Genomic DNA, 16,938 nt, shown 5'->3' with positions numbered 1-16,938 from the left:
GATGTACTCAGCCTTAAAAGTGATAAAATGGAGAGTGATAACACATTTTTTAAAAATCAGCCCCTAACTATCATTTTTCAACCACCAACGTGTCACATGATATTTAGGAGCTGAAAGGCTTAGTACATCTAGCTCTATATGAGGTATACAGCAATAGCATTAGAACATGGTTGCGTGTGTATTTATTTGGAGGGAGACTTTGCTACTGTAGGAAACTACACATAAAACACTCACACCATATGAGCAAAGTCACAACCAGGAAGGGGGTAAGGGGGGGTCACACCCCCCTCCTACTTCACCGAAGGTTAAACTGGGACACTCCTGAATTACACAGGTTCTGTGGCTGATTAATACCGGGTGAAATACAGGCTTCAGGTCAGCCAGCCACAGAACCTGTGTAATTCATGAGTGGCAGTGCTTAACGGGATAGTATGGTAAGCAGCAAATACATTGGGAGGCAAGGTTGTAGCTAGTATCTGTGGCTTGGTGTGTTTGCAGGTCAGCACACAAGGAGTTAAGCTGTGTGAGGCCCCTCCCATTAGGGGTGGGGCCTAAGAAGGCTAGGGCTGCTCCATAACAACATGCTGCAAGTTCTGTGTAGTGAGTGACAATGGCTACCAAAAATATTGCCCTCTTCGGGGCCACTGGGATGACTGGGCAGGTGATCCTGGCACAAGCTGTAGATGCAGGTAACGATAGCCATGTAGCATGAGGAATATGTATAGACTGTCCTGCATGTACACTATGCTGCATGCCAGGCAGGGTAACAACAATATACCTGCATGTGAGGGGTGACGCTGGTGTATACTGTGCTGTATACCAGGCAGGGTTTCACCAGTGTATACTGTGCTGCGTGTCGGGCAGGGGTACATTAGTGTATACTGTGCTGCGTGTCGGGCAGGGGTACATTAGTGTATGTTGTGCTGCGTGCCAGGCATTGGTACATCAGTGTATACTGTGCTGCGTGTCGGGCAGGGTGACATCAGTGTATGCTGTGACATACTTGCCTACTTTTGAAAACTAATTTCAGGGAGATTATAGTTGGTAATAGAATTTTGCACAGCACCCCAATGAGGGGGCGTGTCATGCTCCACCCAAAGGGCGTGTCTAGTTCTATATATGAAGAGATTGTGAAAAGAGATTGTGAACGTGGCACCTAGAAGCGTGGGTGTGTAATTTAAAATGACTTATATCCAAATGTAGATGAGCCCCAGAGCAGTTAGTAAGAGATACTATACTTGGTAAAGTGCTGGGAAATGGTGCTGATGATTCAATATAACTGTATCTCTCATTCCTTTTTTCCTCAATAATGTAACAGTGTAATGTGGGCTAGGTGACATGAGGGAGATTGCTAGACTAATGAGGGAGAGAGGGAGATTGCCGCTATTTCAGGAAGTCTCCTGCAGAAGGCAGGAGGGTAGGCAGCTATGTACTGTGCTGCGTGTCGGGCAGGGGTACATTAGTGTATACTGTGCTGCGTGTCAGGCAGGGTGACATCAGTGTATACTGTGCTGCGTGTCGGGCAGGGGTACATTAGTTTATACTGTGCTGCATGATGGGCAGGGGTACATTAGTGTATAGTGTGCTGCGTGTCGGGCAGGGGTACGATAGTGTATACTGTGCTGCATGTCGGGCAGGGGTATGATAGTGTATACTGTGCTGCGTGTCGGGCAGAGGTACGATAGTGTATACTGTGCTGCGTGTCGGGCAGAGGTACGATAGTGTATACTGTGCTGCGTGTCAGGCAGGGGTACATCAGGTTGCCTGCAGATAATGCACCGTTGGTGGATCTTGAGGACAGGTTTGGCCATCCCTGTTCTACATCCTCACGACCATCACTAAATGTGGATGTTTTGATCAATTTCTACTAAAACCGTTAAGCTAATGCTGGCCATCCACCAAACCAACTTTGCTAGTTGGATGGTTGGAATGGATATTTGGTAATGTGTGGGAGCAAATGACAATCGTCAAGTTGCTCCCAAACCTCGGAAAATGGACAAAAACTTTGTTCAGACAAGTTGTTGAAATCAAAGAAATGTATCCAACTTGACTGAACAAAACTTTTCGTCTTTTTTTTGGGCATGTAGGAGCAAATTGCTGATTGTCATTGGCTCCCATACATTACCAGATATTTATTCCAACCACCTAACCGCGGTTATGAAACTACAACTCCCAGCATTCCCTGCCATCGATTTGCTATTAGACAATACTACAATGGTAGCAGTGCATGCTAAGGTGTGTAGTTTTACAACAGCTGGAGAGCCACTGGTTGGTAGGGTTACCACCACCCATCCGGGGTTATTCCTGACAGTCTGGGAATTAAGACTGGAGTCCAGAGTGGTGGTGATCCGTACTATACAATGTCTGTTAGTAGCTGCCTATTCCTGGACATTGTATAGTCTGGGAATGCCAAACCTCCAGACCATACTTGCCTACTTTTGTATTCTCCTATTTGGGAGAAGCCCAGATAGGAGACCAGATTGTTATTGTCAGGGGTGCGGGATGAGGCTGACATCACCAAGCCCCGCCCCTTTGGCAGTCAAACTCCGTCATTCGTGGGTCTGCGGATTAGGGAGGGGCTAAAATGACTTGATTCGCATCATTTTAGTCCCGCCCCCAATCCGTGGACCCTCTAATCCCATTGTTTAGTATAGCGGGAAAGGGGACTGGAGGGCAATGCGGGAGAATTGCCCACCTTCCCGGGGGCCGGGAGGGGGATTTGATTTTCAGGAGCCTCCCGGCTATTCCGGGAGGATAGGCAAGTATGCTCCAGACTCCGCTAATCTCAATTAGTGGACTGTCAGGAGTAATCCCGGATGGGTGGTAACCCTACTGGTGGGCCTGGTCTAGTGTATGGCCAGCATAACACATAGCTTTACCTTTGGACTTAGCATGTAGATGACGGGAAAAACAGAACTTCTACCACTGTGTGACCGCAAACTATCTGCGATAAGGATGCCACTTTTGGTTTTGACCAAGGCAACTGTTCGCCCACTGCCTTTTACCTCACGCTGTGTGGTTTATTGTTTTTTTTACAAGTGCAGTCTTGTTTAATAGCCACACCTCTTATTGTACATGAATAGACCGCATAGGAGCAAGTACGTTTCTTGTGTACATACTAGCATGCTGAATCATGGTACTCTGCCTTGATATGACTCAACCACCTGCATGCGTCCCGCCTTCCACCGTTTCACGCTATCCAGTAACCCATCACCGCCCAGAGAGCAGTTTCATGTGGGCAGCAGCTGAGTCTTACATGTGTCATTGCTGTGATTTTTCATTGAAAAAAAAACAGTTTCTTCTGAAGTTAATAAATACGTTCACGTGACGCTTTTCAGTTGTGAAAGTGTTAAGGCAGCCATACATCTACAGATCGATTGTCAGATTGTGCTGGTTGGGACAAAAACCTGGTAATGGATGAGAGTAAATGACAGTTGAGCATTTGAAATGCTGGAAAACTGCCAAAAACCGTCACTCATCCACAGGGCCGGCGCCACCACTAGGCAGGTCTAGGCATTTGCCTAGGGCGCCGGCCACTGGAGGGTGGTAGTGAGCTGGAAAGCTCTACCACCGCAGGAGCAGCGGAGCAGGAAAGCCGGAGGAAGGAGCAGGTGTCTGGTGAGTAAACACTCCCCCCCCCCCCTAGCAGCACGGCGGCCTTATCGCAAGCACCCATCTACCCACCCCCCGGCGCACACACACACACACACCCCCTGCGGCCAAGCAGACACACCGCGCACCCTCCCGGCGGCCAGGCAGAGACACCTCAAACAGCAGCCGGGCAGAGACAGCGCGCACCCCCCGCTGGCCGGGCAGAGACACCGCAACCCCCCCCGGCGGCCGGGCAGAGTCAGCGCACACCCCCCACCGGCCGGGCAGACACCGCAAACACCCCCCTCCCCCCCCCCCGGCGGCCAGGCAGAGACATCGCGCACCGCCCTCCCCCCCGCAGGTGAGCGCCCGGGCACCGCTCCCGCCTGGGGTGCTCCGGTGCCTAGCACCGGCCCTGCTCATCCATTACCAGGTTTTTGTTCCAACCAGCCCAATCTGACGATCGATCTGTCAATGTATGTAGATGTTTATTTACATTACGTGGGCCTCATTGGAGATTGCTCTCCATGTGCCCTGTAAAATGCCATTGTTTTACATCGGATGACCAAGGTGCTCCCTACACTCAGGAGATGCTTCTGCTGACAGTATGCCGATGTGGGGACAAAGAAACACCCTCATGGCATTGTACCTTCTTATTGGATGAAAGGATTCAGTTTTCTTAAATAAATGCTTAGTTTAGTGGCCTATTTACCAAGGGTGTAACTCCCATAAGGCAAGGGGTGCAGTTGCTATGGGGCCCAAAGTGGAAGGGGGCCCATCTTAAATGTCTAAGTAATATGATTTTTACAGTTGCTAAATAGGGGGCCCTTACAAACTTTTGCTATGGGGCCTAAGAATACCTAGTTACGCCCTGATATTTACCATTTAATATTTGCGGCTAATTTCTAGAAAACACCAAATATTAGATGCAAATATTAAGTATCCCCCGCATGTATCATGGAGGGGCCGAAGCAGGAATCTTCGATCTCCTTTTGGAATCCCTGTCCCTGCGTCTGCAAGGTTATACATTCTGACCAAGGGATCACATATTGCAATGCGATCCTTGTGGGAAAATGCTGCCCAGATAGCATCGCTTTGCATATGCGATCCCTTATTAAATGGGCCCTAGATCCGAATGATCTACCAGTGTGCCACAAACAGTCCGCACAACATAAACATTTTCTCTGCACACTGGCCATGCACCACACATTGGCCCTTATTCTGACTGAGTCGGGCGGCTGTGTGTTCGGACGGACGGCTAATGTTTTGTGTTTGCGCGTGTGCAGAGGCGTTTCTGCGCATGTGCGAACACCTCGCACGTCCGAACACGGCGTGAATTCCGTGCAGAAAACGATCGTATGGAACCATCCGAGCAGGGGTTGTAGAGGGGCGTGAAGGGCTGTTTGGGCTCATTACCATATGCGTACGCCCCGCGTTTCATGGGCGTTCCCATAGCCGGATGCAAGCTGCCCGGCCATATCCCTGCTTTCACACAGAGAAATGTCCGAGTGGTCTGGAGCACTCAGAGCTGCCTGACTGCTTAGTCCATCATTCAATGGTCGGCGACCATCGGAGAATGGGGGAGGTTCCCACAGAAGGGGGAGGTGTTCACATGAAACATCCACTCGGGGTCCATTCGCTCGGTGTCTTACCGCACTTGGATGGTGTGAGCGATCCGTACAGTAGGTGGGGCTAAGAACACTCGGTGACCATCCGAAATATGCATCTGTCCGGGTCATCTAGAATAAGGGCCATTGGGGCAGATGAATTAAGCCTTAACAAGAGATAAATGCAAGTGTGATAAATGTCCAGCCAATCAGCTCCTAACTGCCATGTTACAGGCTGTGTTTAAAAAAAGTCAGTAAGGAGCTGATTGGCTGGACGGTTATCTCTCCTTATCACACTTGTATTTATCTCTTGTTAAGGCTTAATACATCTGCCCCATTGGGAGAAGAAGGCAGCACCTATGGGCGAACAGTGTGAGTAGGAGTCTGCTGCGCACATTCTGCCAAGATCGAAGAGCCCCAAAGTGAGGTATGAGTATCATGTGACAATGCATAATGTGCACTGGAGGCATTGAGGACCTGATTCTGGTTGTCTTGGTAAGTCGCAAAGATCGCAGCTTACCGAGGGCCAGAGAGCCCGTCCTGCAGAAAAGACAGAGATCATCAATTGATTTCTCCTGGTTTTGGCAGGCGCAAATAAAAGTCAGTGGAAACTGACTTTTATTTGCGTGTGCCGGGCTAAGACAGGGCGGGCGGCTGATGCCCAGCTGCCAGCCCCAGCACACATTTGTCCCTGTCTGAATGAATTAGAATGACCCCCAGAGTCTCATATTGTACACTATGAAGGTTATTCTGCTTGATTCGCTCGGATGCGAATTTGCATCCTTGCGAGTCAACCAGATCCCGCCTTGCGAATGGTGGTACGCCGGCCTGCCATTCGCACGGCGCGTACGTTCACCTAAACATCCATGTCAGTGGGAACCTCTCACATCTTTCAATGGTCGCCAACCATTGAAAGATGTGGAAGGTGCACGCATATGTACGGTTGCTCTGAGGAACCTTCCATATATGTGCACGTTCAGGAGGAAGTGGGCAGGCACCTTGTATGACTCATAATGGGCCAGATGCACTAAGCTTCAAATGTGATAACATGGAGAGTGATAAACAGCCAATCAGCTGCTACCAGTCATGTCACAGACTGTGTTTGAAAAATGTCAGGGAGGAGCTGATTGGCTGGCTGTTTATCACTCTCCATGTTATCACTTTTGAAGCTTAGTGCATCTGGCCCAATGTAAGCTGTGAGCACTGGGACTCATATTGTACTTTGGGGAACTATGCCTCATAAAGGGAACTGGCATACTGCCTTATAGGGGTGTATTCAATGCGGCCGGTGAGGGGGTTAAATGGCGGGAATCTCTAAAAACAAGCAATCCTCATCCTTGAACCCCCGCGCCGCCCTCTCACCCTATTCAACACGCCCCCAAGCAGCGAGGCTCACGGCTAATGCAGGGAGCCTGCTGCATTTAGCCGCAAGCCTCGCTGTTTTAGCGGCCGCATACGCCATTTCCCCCTCACTCCAAAAACTTAGCGCGAGGGAAACGGTGTGTGCAGGGGGTCAGCTGACAGCTGTGACATGGAGCAGGCAGCAGTGCTCGCTGTCAGAGCTTGCAGATCGCATTGAATTGTATGCAGTTTAAATCCCGGGGTCGAGATCCCGGCGTTCAGAATCCCGACGCTGGAATCCCGACCGCCGAAATCTTGACCGCCGAAATCCCGACACTTTCTCCCTCCGTGGGTGTCCACGACACCCCTGGAGGGAGAATAAATAAGCGTGCCGAGCGTAGCGAGGCACCGGACCCGCTGCGTGGCGAGCGCAGCGAGCCCAAAAGGGGGGGGGCGATCCCCGTCCCCCCTTGTTGGGATTTCGGCGGTCGGGATTCCGGCGTCGGGATTTTGAACACGGGATCCCGACCGCCGGGATTTCATACTGAATCCCATTGAATACACCCCACAATGTGAACTGGGCACCCTGTAATGATAAAATCTCTGTTTCAAAACAACAATGCTAATGTTATCATCCTGCCCAGTGTGATTTAAATAAATCTAGACATGGGTCACTGGGTTTTCTCCACTTTCTGGACAGCAGGGAACACCACTAATACCCCTTTTACACCGCCGCAAAAACCCGGGTCAGCGGCAGTGTAAATGGGTCACGCCGTGTCTCTTTACACGGGACTTCTACCCAGGTCCTGACCTGGGTAGAACATGGCTAGGACCTGGGTAGAGGGCGGTGTAAACTGGTATGCCGGGTCATCCGACCCAACTCCCGTTTACATCAATGGGGGACGTACAACCTATGGACCGCAGTGCCTGCAGGTTGGAGGGGGGGAGGGGGGCACAGACAGCCTGCGCTGCTGTCTGCTATACTCTGCAGGCAGCAGAGGAGGTGGATGGATTCCTGTGTCCGTCATCCATTCACCTCCCAGACGAAGGCTGGGGGCAGCCCAGCAGATTACCTTAGTGCTGGGCTTGCCCCCAGAGCAGCGGTCCGGGTCCCTGCGCCGGGTGGGGTAGCACTGGTGTAAAAGGGTCGCACCTGGCTTGAAGCTGGGTCCAAAAAGCCGGGTGCGACCTGGCGTTTTGGTATAAAAGGGGTATAACAGTGTACCTTCTCTACCCCTTTATCTATTGCATGCACTTTGCTAAGACATGTTGGATATCTAGACTCCCCCGCACATATAGGGGCAGACAGATTTAGCTCGGACTGATTTGCTCTGGAAGTGGCCTCACAGCTGACCTAGGACATAGAATTCACCAGAGACAATCCCACGCTGTGCACTGTTCTACATCAAAGAAGCAACTCAATGCACCAAGTACATTAATCATTCATACCCTGTATCATAATACACAACCTTTAGCATACACTATGTCCCTTATGCTGTACATTACTAATGAAGCATTTTTCAGTGAGGTTAAGGGTGCGTGCTGGTGGAAAGGGAGCATAGGTCTGAAGCTTCATAGAAGAATCTATAGATATAAAAGGCCAACTACTCCTCACCTCTGAGGTGAAATACCGTCAGTAACCACTAGAGGCTACTCAACGGACCAAATGATGGAGAGGGGGATCTATGAACACTAGGCCCTAAGTGAGGTGGGTTGAATTTGTCACGTAACTGTGCAATGGATTTGAGCATATTAGCTGTGTATACATGGCCCACAGCGATTACTCCTCTGCCCCAAGGTCTAATAGCTATAAACCCCAATATCTTATAAACTGCCAGCCAGATTTGAAAGCTGGAAACCTTTAGCCGGTGCTGTTGTAGCTAGGAGGACCTGCAAGGAGTGTGACGTCTGAGCCATTAGAGAAGTATGTAGAGCTGGGTTCTACAGCCACAGCCTCAAATGTTATAATTGAGCCACAGTAATAAATGTGAAAATGTGGCTCAGCTATGCAATAGTATAGTAGGGTGTTTTTGAGTCAACGGCTCCCCACTGGCGGCGTGGATGGGTGTGAATCGCAGGGAGGGGGGTTTTAGGGGTCCGTGAATCTCACGGGGGGGTCGGGTCGCGGGGTTCCGTGAATCGCGGGAGGGGGCCGTGAATCGCGGGAGGGGTTGTGGGAGGCCGCGAATCGCGCGGGGGGGGGGGGGGGGCGTGAATCGCGGGAGAGGGGGTCTGCGAATCACGGGAGGGGGGGTAGCGGGGGTCCGGGGGTGCCGCTCACCAACATGTGTATCACACTGGTCTTTTCCCTAGGGGGGCGGGTTTGTGTAGAACGCTGGGCGGGAACATTATACACACAGGGGATGCATGAGTACCATATATATAGCTCCACCTTATTGAGAGCGAACTTTATTCTTGTAGTGGTACAAAGACAATTTAAACAACCTAATAAACATAATACACAAAGAAATTAAAATCTACTGTATCTTAGTAACATAGGCCCTTATTCAGATCTGATCACAGTACACATTTGTTCTCAAAATGGGCAAAACCATGTGCACTGCAGCGGGAGGCAGATGTAACATGTATAGAGGGAGTTAGATTTGGGCGAGTTATTTTATTTCTGTGTAGGGTAAATAAAAGCTGCATTATTTTTACACTGCAATTTAGATTTCAGTTTCAACACACCCCACCCAAATCTAACTCTCTCTATACATGTTACATCTGCCCCACCTGCAGTGCACATGGTTTTGCCTATTTTGAGAACAAAATTGTACTGCAATCAGATGTGAATAAGGGCCATAGTAAGGTTGAATAATGTGATACCCTCAACTAAGTTTTTCTAAATTAGGCTACACTATTGATTATGTTGCCATTGTGCTGTACCCTGCTCTCCCTACTAAACCCTGGGTGTTGTTTTTGTCCAACCCTTTCCTAAATGTATTACTTGTGTCTGCCAACACCGCCTCTGCTGGCAGAGTTCCAAACCTAACCACAAAAAAACTCCTCCTTCAGGGTAAGAAATCTCCTCTGCTCTAATCTAAGGGGATTTCCACGTATTCTATTCACCGACCTCAAGGTACAAAGGGTGCCTGATCGTTCCTTATATTGCCCCCCCTATTGGTACAGGTTAAGCATCTCTCAACTCCAATATCTTTTTTTTAAGCATAAAAATTCCTACTTTGGCTAGACTTTCTTTGTAACCTCTAGGACTACATACTCATGATGTCATTGAGCTCTGGCTGGGGGGCTGGGCTTCAGTATGCCCTGCACCCCCCATTAATCTGGATATGTTTACAGGGTACAATGTGTCCGTCCTGGTGTTGGATCCCGCTCCTCTCCCTAAAAATAAGAAGCTGGCACGGATCGTGGTGGGGAACGTGCTGAATAAGAGTGATGTCTCAAAGGTCGTGGAGGGACAGGATGCTGTCATAATTGTTCTGGGACCAGAATCTGGCCTAGGTAAGGGGTGCATGGTGCTGTTGAGAGAAAGATGCTCCAACAGATGAAGCCTATTGCTTTATCATAAGAAAAATAATTGTGCGTACTTATCTTGTTCATGGAGTGTGTAGCAACGCATTTTACCAGTGTAACATCCTGCATCAGGCAATATTGACATTAGGTATTTGTGTAGTTTCACGGCGGCAGCTTACGCTATGTTTGAAGCTACGCTAATAGTGTAGCCCAGCGGCTGCTTTACTTGTGTCGTTTTATGGCAGCAGCCTAAGCTACGTTATCAGTGTAGCCCAACGGCTGCTTTACTTGTGTAGTTTCATGGCGGCAGCCTAAGCTACGTTATCAGCGTAGGCTGCCGCTGTGAAACTACACAAGTGTTGCAGGAACTGCATCTCTGTCCCCGGCGTCCCTGGCAAGCCTAGACAACGCCTCTCTCACACCGCCGGCGCCAGTATGATCCCCTCTCTTTGGCGGAGAGGGGATCATGCTGGCCCCGGCGGAGAGGAGCACCATCTTTTAGAGACGAAGGAGCACCTCAGACGCGCCTGCAATGAGACCGTCCTGTGTCTCAGTAGCTATTGCGGCAAGGTACAGCAACCCTGCGGACAGGGTTAGGATTTCTGTAGCGCGTGCGTCTCCTGTCCAAAGAGGGGGTGCGGACGCAAGTGCGTCTCATTCACAATGAAGGAGGCATTTGGCAGTGCTCCATGTTACATACTGGCAAATGCCTCCTTTTCAAATCCCCACCATCCACGCCAGCCCGCAGCGTAGCGAGCCCCACGAGGGGCCACGGATTACTTCACATGTGTTCCCCATCCCCTTGCGGGGCACGATGCGCTCGCCACGCTCGGTGGCTCGCTGTGCTCGCCACACTTTATAAGATCAACTCCATGGAGACGTGGATAGTGGGGGTATGAAAAGGTCAGGAGGAAGCGTAATTCCGCGCTCGCCACGCTTCGGGCTGGCATGGATGGTGGGGGTGTTTCAGGGACACATTCATACCTGCCATATCATACAAGATGGACGGTGGTCTTCTGCAAGATGGAGAGATGTCGCTCACAGAACGGATGCTGGTCAGCTCCTCTGCCCAACAGAACACGAATCGGATCAGGGTGACAAAGGTCAGATGGCACCCTCTGACGCCTCCTCCATCTGCGGCAGGTTAAAAAGAGTAACCGTTTCAGCAGCCATAACTGAACTCTGCTCAATCTATCAGCTGACTGACTACGCTAACTGCGTACCGCTGACTGACTATGCGGGCTTCTCCCGGAGAGGCAACTTTAAAAGTCGGTACGTATGGACTGAAACATGGCGGCTAGAAGATGATTCATTGGTACTTTATCTCCACTACATGCGTGTATTTTTACCATCTCTGTACGAAGTAGGAGAGACCTGTTAGAAATCTGCATTAGCCAGAATTCTGTGTACATGACCGGAAAAATGTCCGGCCTGCGACAGGCTTTGCAGCTGTATAGTGAAGCGCTCACCCAATAGCGAAGTGGCCACAACATGTTGTGGCCACATCGCCAGTCAACGGGGCAACTTTGCCCTGTGCTGCACGGACACCCCACAGCCTACCGCCGGAAGTTGCGGTTTTGAAAATCTTAACAAAACTCCAACTCATTCTGAATCAGGCCGGATGTCCACATGGATGGTAACATATGAAAAATCGCAAAAATAAATAAATTCCGGTGTCGACCTTGTTGTGCCAACTATGTTGACCTTTTGACAATGTCGACTTACTGACTCTTGATCTATCATCTGGAAATCTCTTAAAAGGCCACCTTTACTGTCTCTGTACAGCACTGCAGAATAAGTATGCACTATGAGTTTGAAAAAAACAGTGCTGTGCCTAAACACGTGCATAGGGGGTCGTACGATCGAATAGGCTCTCTCCCGAAGGAGAAGGGCCCCGTTTTTTCCCCTAACCCCTCTCAGCCATAAGGCCGAAGAGGCGAAAATAGGGATCGGTGGGTCCTCTTCGCCGAAGCTTAGAGCTTAGAGGGACCCGCTTTCCTCACTTTCACCCGGGGTGGGGGTGTGAAAAATTGTCCTACCCCATCCAAAAGGACGAGGTAAGGACGTGAAGCGCTAACCTAAAGGGAAGTGCGCAGTGCTAGTGCTTACTAGTGCAAGGTGATTTGGGGATCACCCGTGCATATTCGGCACCCCCGAGTTTCCCCGGGGGCACAGTGCAGCCTCGGACTCCAGGCAGCCAGCCAGTCAGCGTCCGACCAAGTGTTTCTCTGCCCCACCAGCAGGCCCTTTCCGGCCCCCTGGCATGGGAAAGGATACTCCACTGGGCTTTTCGATGAGTCTCCCCGGCAGAGGCCAAATAGACCAACTGAAGGAGAAGAAAACACCTACTCAGTCCCGACGTTTCACCTCTCCCAGGGATTGAGTACTGGGCTGGAACTTGGAACCCCCGGACCAGAGAGCAATCTACTCGACCCCAGCTTTTCCCGTCTTCCTGGGAGTGGATACTAGACCGGGCTTTTGGAATGACTCTCCCTCAGAGGCTATAGACCCCCGAACAAGAGCCCCATCTACTAGGCCCGATGCTTCTCCCCTCCCTACCAGTGGGAGAGTGTGTGCCCCCCCCTCCCCCACGGCAGGGTGTAGATACTCAGCCAGACCTTACACCCGCCCAGAACATGAGGTTCACTATTCCTCAGCTCAGTAGCAAGGTGGTTCGGTCCAGCTTTTCTCTATTCTCTGCCAGGGGGGCGGTCCAGACCCAACTGATAAGAACAGATACTACACTTGATCTTAGCCAAAAGGCCGAGAAGCGATATGTATGCACTATATAATAAACTATTAATCATACCTCCCAACAGTCCCGATTTTATCGGGACAGTCCCGATTGTCAGGGCCTGTCCCGATGTCCCACCCGCGGGCCGGCAGTGTCCCGCGGTGTGGGGGGGGGCTGTTGGGAGTCCCCCCTGTCAGCTGCTAAGCAGCGGGGAATAAACGCTGTGCGCATGCGCACAGCGTCTATTCCCGCAGCCAGGGGGCTGGGGGCATGGCTAGAGGCTCACAGAGCCTCTGGGTCATGCCCCCATAGCGGCAAAATGGGGGCGTGGCCTCGCGGAAGAGCCGCGAGTATAGGCCACGCCCCAAATTAGGCCACCCCCCCCCCGAAAAGGAGCATCGTCCCGCATGCAGAACTTCAAAAGTTGGGAGGTATGTATTAATAAATAAATGTCTCGGCAGAAAGCTACTAATAAAATGATAGCAGCTGCCATGACTAATGAGGCCTACACACGTAGAGACTTTGCTGAGCTCAGATAAATCCCTCAGCACACAGCACTGCACAGTGCTGTGTCAGCGCTGTGTGCTGTGCGATCTGTCAGTGCTCTAACGTTGGCCCTGAGCGGCGATTGAGTAGATTTATCCAGAACTCTGCATATCAATCGCCGGGCGATAGCGCCGCACATTGCATCATTTTCTAGACAAATGAAGTAACATCGCTTAGAAAATGCCCTGAAATCGCCCGGTGTGTAGGCCCCATTACTGTGGATCTTGTGACATTGAAGAATATGTGAGCAAAGGTCACTGGATCATCCTGTTTTCAAGGTTGTGTGGATCTTGCCTGCCAACTACTGGCACAATATAAGAAGCAAGGCCAGGATTTTACTTTTGGGACTCAGAGTCTTATTTATCGTAGTACAGTGACCTTTGCCTCTGCCTAGTACTAATTAAATGATCATTTTTTTTTCTGTAGTTATGATCTGGAGAAAAGCAACCAACTTAATTTGAAAGTTTTTTTTATCGCAGTGTGTGCTGTGATTTGTGTCAGTTGTCCTTTAAAATGTGCATCTAATGTAGATCCACTAGGGGGAGCCAGTGACTACAGTTTTGCAGTGTTGATCTCTATATACAGCCAGTGCGTGGGCTATAACTCTAGAAGTTTACTCGGGTGCATTGAATTGCAGTTACTCCCCCTCCTGCAAGATGATGTCACGAATCCTCACATTCATTTGCCTGTTACATGAATATTGTAGTTCATAACCAATCAAGTAGTAGCGTCTCTTCACGTCTGTAGTTAATATTTAATACAAAGTTTGATGCTTTCCATTGGCTGTATAATTACTAATCCAAGCAATAAAAACTAGCAGGGCGTGCTGAGACTTGTAGTTCCACAGCAGCTAGAGAACCAGTTTGTGCATGGGTAGGTCTAAATTCAAGTGGGCCAAGGGACCTTGTCATGTGACAGGGGAGGAGAGAGGAGGAGCAAGCTCGGAAATAGGGACCGAAATGGACCCTAGCGGGCTCGGTTCGCTTGCCACTTTTTCGGGCACGGTGGCTTGCTCTGCTCCTCTTCGCTCGCCACCTGGTTACTAAGGAAACCAGTAGTGGCGTGGATAGTGAAGGAGCAAGCCCCCTGGTCTTGCTCCACCCATGTAGCAACTACAGTTTGTGCATGCCTGATTTAATATATATATGTCTAACCCCTTATTCATCTCATAACTATTGTCCTGTTCATTAAAGGGCCAACCACAGTGATGTCGAAGGGGACACAGAATATTGTGGAGGCGATGAAGGAGCATGGTGTCCGCAAAGTGGTGGGCTGCATGTCTTGTGAGTGTGACATTTTTCTGGATAATGTTTTACAGCCCATTATGTGTGTATAAAGATGGAGATAATAAATGGGGCGTGGCTTTGTGAGTAGGGTGGGGCATTGCTGGTAAGGGGCGTGGCCTCTCTAGTGTCTACCAGAACCCCCATTCTGCTCAGTGGGTAGCTTCCAGGTGTGACTTGCACCCCCCCTTGTGTCACACTGAAAATTATAATTGCACTGTAGCGTGTAGATAACCTTAGCATAGCGCTATGTCGGTCAGGTGGGTAAGGGGAGATCACTCTGAAGTGTTGCGTCAGGGTGGGTGAAATTCTCCTTTAAACAATGTATCTCATTCAACAGATAATACATTATTTACATTATTCACCGGAGCGCCCCAGGCGAGTCGGGGTGGGGGCGCCCCGGTGCCGGGGGGAGGGGGGGGGTACCTGTCCTGCGGCTCTGTGTATTTAAAGCTGGCGGCGGTGGCAGAGAGGGGTCCCTGCAGTCAACGAGCGCTATCCACCGGGCTATGCGGAAGCACTTCTGTTGTGAAAACACTGGCCGCACGGCGCACGATGATTGGCTGAATCTTAGCCAATCAGCGTGCGGACAGTGTTTTCACAACAGAAGCGCTTCCGCATAGCCTGGCAGATAGCGCTCGTTATTTCTTATTGACTGCAGTGCAGCTTTAAATACACAGCGCCGCAGGACAGGTACCCCCGCGGCACGGGGGCAAAATGCCGCCCTCCAGTGGCCGGCGACCTAGGCAAATGCCTAGATTTGCCTAGTGGTGGCGCCGGCCCTGATTATTTATAGCGTTCTATAGGATAAAGGCTAATAACCGATGCTGGTCATACAGAACTGCAGTGGTAGCAGTGCACACCATTTATCAGTACTTTATAGGGACTTAGGGCCTTATTCTAGTTCACTCTTTCTGACAAAATCCTTCTTAGATGGACAAAACCATGTGCACTGCAGGGGACAGATATAAAATGTGCAGAGAGAATTAGATTTGGGTGAATTATTTAGTTTCTGTGCAGGGTAAATACTGGCTGCTTTTTCCACTGCAATATAGATCTCACTTTGAAGTAAAACCCCACCCAATCTAATTCTCTCTGCACTAGTTACATCTCCCCCACCTGCAGTGCACATGGTTTTGTCCATCTAAGAAGGAATTTGTCAGAAAGAGTGAACTAGAATAAGGCCCATAGAGTGTGGCCTAAGACTCCCACAGACCTTACTAGCACCGTACCATTTCTCCAAAGGACTTTAAATCCGTAGATCTGGAAACCAGTCACTGTCCCCGCACGTTTCTTCCCCGTCCTGTCGGATGTTTAATAACCAGTAATAACATAACTGATAGGCTGTATTAGAGGGACACTGGGGTTGATGTACAGTATCATGCTTTAAACAGTGGAGAAATAGACCAGTGGAGATGTTGTCCAAAGCAACCAAAGAGCACGTACCTGTTATTTTGTAGATTGTACTTGATAAATGCTACATCACAAGGGATTGGTTGCTACTGGCCAATTCTCCACTCTTTTCACTACTTGTTATTTCCAGCCCATTACCTAGACATTGTCAACAGTCACTAATGGTTGACAGCTTGAAATGGTCGACATTCACAAAAGGTCGACACAGTCTTATGGTTGGCATAGACATGGTGGACTAGAATAGGGTCAACACAAACTTATGTCAACCGTAAGTGTGTGTTGACCTTGGGTATGTTGACCATTTCACAGTGTCGACATAGTCACTGTCAACCATTAGTGACTGTCAACCTAGACATTGTCTACCATTTATACAGTAACCGTTCACTGACTGTCAGATTTTCCAGAAGACAATGATGATGCATAGTAAGACATTACTACAACATCATAGAAGTGTGTTATAAAACTCAACCTTTTTCTATTCATTCTATTTGCCCTTCTGCCCCATGGGAGGTTTCTGTCCTCCCTGAGCTCGCCTTATGTATTACTGTTTATTGATTAAGGCAAAAAAAATTATACCTTTCCTTTACACCTTTTAATTGACTAATAAAATAACACCTTGGTTTCACGCGGTGTCCTGGGTCTGTTCTGCCCCAGTCTGCAAACTATAGGTTTGTCATATTTCTCCTCTTCTCTCTAAGATGACCGGTGGTTCTCGATCTGTGAGGTGCAGATCTGGGAGGTGATGTTCTACACCGTTCCCCATCAGTGGGGGCAGGGGCGGGCTGGGCCGGGGGGCAGGGTGCCATGTGCCCCCCCGGGCCTCTCTAAAAGTTACTTTTTCGGGCCGCCTTGTATTTTACATTCTGAACTCCTGTAGGCCCTGCTGCGGCTACAGGAACATGGCTGCCGGCCTCCTGCATAAGGACATGTTCACATGTCCCGGGCCGGC

At 49.8% G+C, this 16,938-nt stretch overlaps 1 protein-coding gene and 1 pseudogene across 2 annotated transcripts in view; one reads left to right on the top strand and one right to left on the bottom strand.

Annotated features, from left to right (window-relative positions):
* Window positions 1–552: 552 nt before the first annotated feature.
* LOC146035985 (flavin reductase (NADPH)-like) overlaps window positions 553–16,938 on the top strand; it is a 33,643-nt gene continuing 17,257 nt past the window's right edge. The window contains exons 1-3 of one of the 2 annotated variants that reach the window (XM_083159719.1): window positions 553–689; window positions 9,840–10,001; window positions 14,487–14,576. In XM_083159719.1, the coding sequence (XP_083015845.1) occupies window positions 611–689; window positions 9,840–10,001; window positions 14,487–14,576 (331 nt within the window). In that variant the 5' untranslated portion in view covers window positions 553–610. The remainder of the gene's footprint in view (window positions 690–9,839; window positions 10,002–14,486; window positions 14,577–16,938) is intronic. The other variant, XM_083159720.1, reaches the window with a different exon arrangement.
* On the bottom strand, window positions 12,681–12,788 carry LOC146039980 (U2 spliceosomal RNA; annotated as a pseudogene).

This window comes from Crinia signifera, chromosome 9, assembly GCF_055691185.1.
Source record: "Crinia signifera chromosome 9, ASM5569118v1, whole genome shotgun sequence".
Lineage (NCBI taxonomy): Eukaryota > Metazoa > Chordata > Amphibia > Anura > Myobatrachidae > Crinia > Crinia signifera.
The sequence above is the reverse complement of the archived record's forward strand: the minus strand, read 5'-3'. Positions and strand labels throughout refer to the sequence as shown.